Consider the following 4,142-nt stretch of genomic DNA (forward strand, 5'->3'; position numbering starts at 1 on the left):
AAATAATCTAGAGCTTAAATATATCTCATATTCATTCAAGATTCATATTTTTTTGGTACAATTATAAATTTAAAGCTTTCAGTTAATGTCTACTAAGTAAATTTTCTGTCATCTTTATGTTAAATTTGTGGTTTGCCTGTTTTAAAATATTTTCTTAAAACTTCCTTCATTCCATTTAATTTGTTTTTAATTATTGAACATTTTATTTCCTTTATATCTTCATTAAAATGGGATGTTTTTATTTTTAACCTATTAGGATTTTATTATTTATTAGTTGTATTATGTGACTTCTGTTTCATTATTTTTGCTCACAGCTCTTTGGTTGTGTTGGAGTTTAAATATCTCTAGTACTAAATCAGGAATAGTAACTSCAGAGCTGCAGAGTTTAGATGCTGCATGTTCATTTCTGATGTAAAATAAAGRCAAAAACTAAATAAATAAATTACTTCTGGTGTTTCTCTTCATGTCATTTAAAACTCATGTCATGTTTTAAGACTCAGTTCTGGGAAAATATAAACTGAACAAACTGAACCATGAATGTAAAGACAATCAGCCAGAAAATGTTTCTTTTTCATGCATTTATTGATTTATTTTTCATTTCTGAKGAAGAGAAAATTCCATTAGGGAGGTAAAAATCAGGTGAGAAAAAAACAAAGCAATTAATTTRTTCTGATTCTACAAACGTGGATAAAACTGATGAAGGCACAATTATAAAATTATATGTGAGAGGAAATTTAATGAAAATGTTATTTCATGATAGTTTGTTTTATACAAGGCCAGTTTTTTGTTTTATCCACTCCAGGTACTCACACACATCCATGATTACAGTCGACTGCTGACATGCATAGTCTGCTCCAAAAAAAGAAATCACTCCATAAATCTTGCCGTTGTACATTGCTGCTCCACCAGCGTCAGCCTGTGGAAAAATTTAYATCAATATATTTATTTATGTTGTAAAACAAAAAAAGTCTTTGAATYGCTACAGAGAGATATTGAAAAACTTACATAGCATATATCCTTGTTCGGTGCTTCAGTAAGGAATATATGCCCACGTGTCTGCAAGAAGGTGGAAACAGCAACAACTTTCATGTTGACACACTGAAGATGTGATGGAATAGCAGAAGCAGTTACTGTAGAGAAACATGAGAATCATAAACATGTTCTTCACTTCTTCTCTGTAGAGACAAAATCAAAGATTTTATTAACAACTACAATATTTTTCTCACATCGCTTATTATTAGGGCCAGTTATCATTGCTCCCTCTCCTGCCAGCTGAACAGTATCGCCTCTAAAACACAGTAAGAATAAAATGTAAAAATACAAGATAATGTAGAAAATTAATTGTTATGAAGAACAATGAAAGAACAGAAAATGAATCCATAAAGGAGTTCATCCACTGGCACACCTTCATCCACCTCCAGTCCTCAGTTACAGTGTCCTGCATCCTTTACATGTGTCTCTGGTCCAACACACCTGAGCTAAACAGGTTCTGGTTCTCCTGGTGACCTGATTACCTGACTCAGATGTGCTGAAGCAGAGGCAGCAGGACTGGTGGAGCAGGACAGAAAACCTGAAGTCATGTTATGATCAGAGAAAAACTTACACTTTAAGATGATTGTTGCAACTTGGTAGCTGACCAAGTGGGACATCTCTTATTGGTATCTCAAGCTTCAGCAACGCAATGTCATGCCACTCGCCATAAATCTCAGGAGCTTGTCGGATTACTTGATGGTAACGTATAATAGTCCGTGGATGAACTTTTAACATTGCTATGTTAGTCCTGCAGAAAAGGTTAGATTTTATTGAACAGACAGAAAACCTGATCATCTGCAGATAAAACTGTCTTTATGTCTCTTTCCTACCATCCTGGCTCTGACTTATAGCAGCGAGCTGCAGTCAGGATCCACTGAGGGTGGACCAGAGATCCTCCACAGCGGATCCTTTCATCACCATTGCTGCTCTCCAGCCGAACATGATAAAGACGCTCGCTGTCATCACATTTTCGACCTCCAATGATTCTCTTCTGCCGAGAAACATCTGAGTTCACTGAAACACCTGAAGAAGAAAAAGGAGGACTTTACTCAGAAATCAGATGCAAACATGGCTGCTGGAACAGAAAGAGGACAAACAGATTAAAAAGCATCACAGTTTATATTCAGAGAAGTTTCAGTCTGAAACAGAATCAGTAGGAAATTTGAGAGTCACAGAGAGTAGCAGCCTCCCTGGAACCAGTGGAAGTGTCTCCAGTATCCCCAGTGTGTCCAGTGTTTCCGACTCACCCAGTACCAGCAGCAGAACCTTCAGCAGAGCCATTGCTGGTCCAGCTTCCTGTGAGTGTCTGCAGTCCTGCAGCAGCTTTTAAACTCTGTTCACAACTTYCTGCTGGAAAGAAAGCCACCAATCACAGGACAGACACTGATCTGYGCTGTCATCTGCATAAAGAGGAACTTTAACATCTCATCGTTCTAAAGAAGCTTGAAAAAAGATTTTGTTCCATATACAGATTTCACTAATAACAAAACATTTTCCCCTCTTATATCTTAAACTAGAAAAATTGCTATTCCTAGTGAAACAGCTGYGAGAACGCATATTTGCAGAACTATTCCTGCAGAAATGCAAGAAAAAGCAGAACRGAGCATAAAAATCTGAAATATGTGAAAAAGCTCAAAACAAAAACWTAGCAAAGGGAAAAGCATAAATTAGCAGAAGCKGAAATTAGTACAAAATCAGACAAAGTTAAAAAGAAAACATAAAAACAAAGGCAACAGTGATATATTCAGAGGGATTTACTTGTGGTAAAATTATTGTTTGATACTTTCYATGATTTCTTTTCCATTCATTCTTATATCTGCTCTGATGCCTCTCTTTTCCACATCAACACCCAGAGGCTCCCAGAAAKCAGGAGAAATGTTAATGTTTTTGTCATTTTCAAGAAGAACATCTYGCTTGTTTGGCATGTCAGTGTCTTTTACAACATATATCTATCCACCTATTTCCTAGCCCCTCATGAAGCTATGCGTAATTTATGGGCACAACTATCACCACAAACCGGAACCACCATTTGTTTACATGTTAGCCACTCACTAATTGACTTTTGTCAGATCTTTTAGGCTATGAAATATGTGGGAACACCAGTTGATAGGTATTTTTCTGAACCTACATAAAAGAACCACAGACAACSTATATGAATTTTATGGCCAAACTTTTGCAAAAGGAGAAGACTCRGTAAACTGCTCCTCCGAGCTATTCACAGAGCGTTCTGCCCTCTGTCTGATAGAGCTGGCCTTTTATTTAGGAAAACAAGAGTGAGAAAAGATRAACAAAAACAGATGGCAAGCTCTATCTAACACAGGTCATCAAGCCCTTTTCCTTGAGAGCGATATCTCCCAAGGGTGTAGGGAACAATCAGTTCTCAGGAACACAGATATTCAACACAGCAATCAAGAATTTTTTGTACAACATGTCACTACTGATTAACATTAGAGTGAATAATGAACTAAAGTAATAAAAAAAAATGATAATACAAAAAATCTCTAAACACCAGCTGTCAAAGCTTAAATTTGACAATATTGGTTTACCGCAATCTATAGCTATTGCAGAGAGCAACTTGAAGAAATTGCCACATTTCAGACCTCTAGAGCACACGATGCAGAAAGACATTCCTGATCATAAAGTAGACATGATGAGGAACGCACACTGAACACAGATTGATCTRGCCTCTTCCATCAGGCAGGAGGCTGAGGAGCATRAAGAGCAGGACCAACAGGCTAAGAATCAGCTTCTACCTGTAGGATTTTGAAGACTTTCAATGTATTTCAATGGGACAGAAATTTGCATATAACAAAAAATTGTATGGAACCTGAAATAGTCAAAAAAGCTGAAAAGTAAGACATAGCAAATGAAATAGCATAACTTATCAGAAGCAGTAATTTGTATAAAACCTTAAATATTTGAAAAAGTACAATAGTAACCCATAACAAAAGATATAGCATAGCTCAGCAGAAATATTTGGAAAAAGTACAATAGTAACACATAGCAAAAGATAKTGAATAGATTCGCAAAAGCTTAAATAAGAATAAAACCTGAAATATTTGCAAAAGCTGATAAGGAAATTTTTTCAAAAAGCATAAATTAGCAGAGCA

The 4,142-nt window shown here is 36.1% G+C and overlaps 1 protein-coding gene across 1 annotated transcript; it reads right to left on the bottom strand.

Annotated features, from left to right (window-relative positions):
• Positions 1-560: 560 nt before the first annotated feature.
• Positions 561-4,134, bottom strand: LOC103462794 (trypsin-like). Its single transcript, XM_008405788.2, has 6 exons — positions 2,280-4,134; positions 1,863-2,055; positions 1,604-1,780; positions 1,227-1,288; positions 1,006-1,130; positions 561-916 (listed from the first exon to the last, which is right to left on the bottom strand). Exons 1-6 carry the CDS (start codon positions 2,311-2,313, stop codon positions 767-769), a joined length of 741 nt encoding a protein of 246 aa, XP_008404010.1. The 5' UTR covers positions 2,314-4,134; the 3' UTR covers positions 561-766.
• Positions 4,135-4,142: the final 8 nt, after the last annotated feature.

Source organism: Poecilia reticulata, linkage group LG3 (assembly GCF_000633615.1).
Source record: "Poecilia reticulata strain Guanapo linkage group LG3, Guppy_female_1.0+MT, whole genome shotgun sequence".
Taxonomy (NCBI): Eukaryota; Metazoa; Chordata; class Actinopteri; order Cyprinodontiformes; family Poeciliidae; genus Poecilia; species Poecilia reticulata.

Bases quoted from the DNA above. Each gene is read 5' to 3' on its own strand.
- LOC103462794 (XM_008405788.2), bottom strand. From the start codon at position 2,313: ATGGCTCTGCTGAAGGTTCTGCTGCTGGTACTGG. The intron at 2,056-2,279 runs GTGAGTCGGAAA...TTTCTTCTTCAG, and splicing joins GGTTCTGCTGCTGGTACTGG to GTGTTTCAGTGAACTCAGAT. The intron at 1,131-1,226 runs GTGAGAAAAATA...GTTTCTCTACAG, and splicing joins TGGCCCTAATAATAAGCGAT to TAACTGCTTCTGCTATTCCA.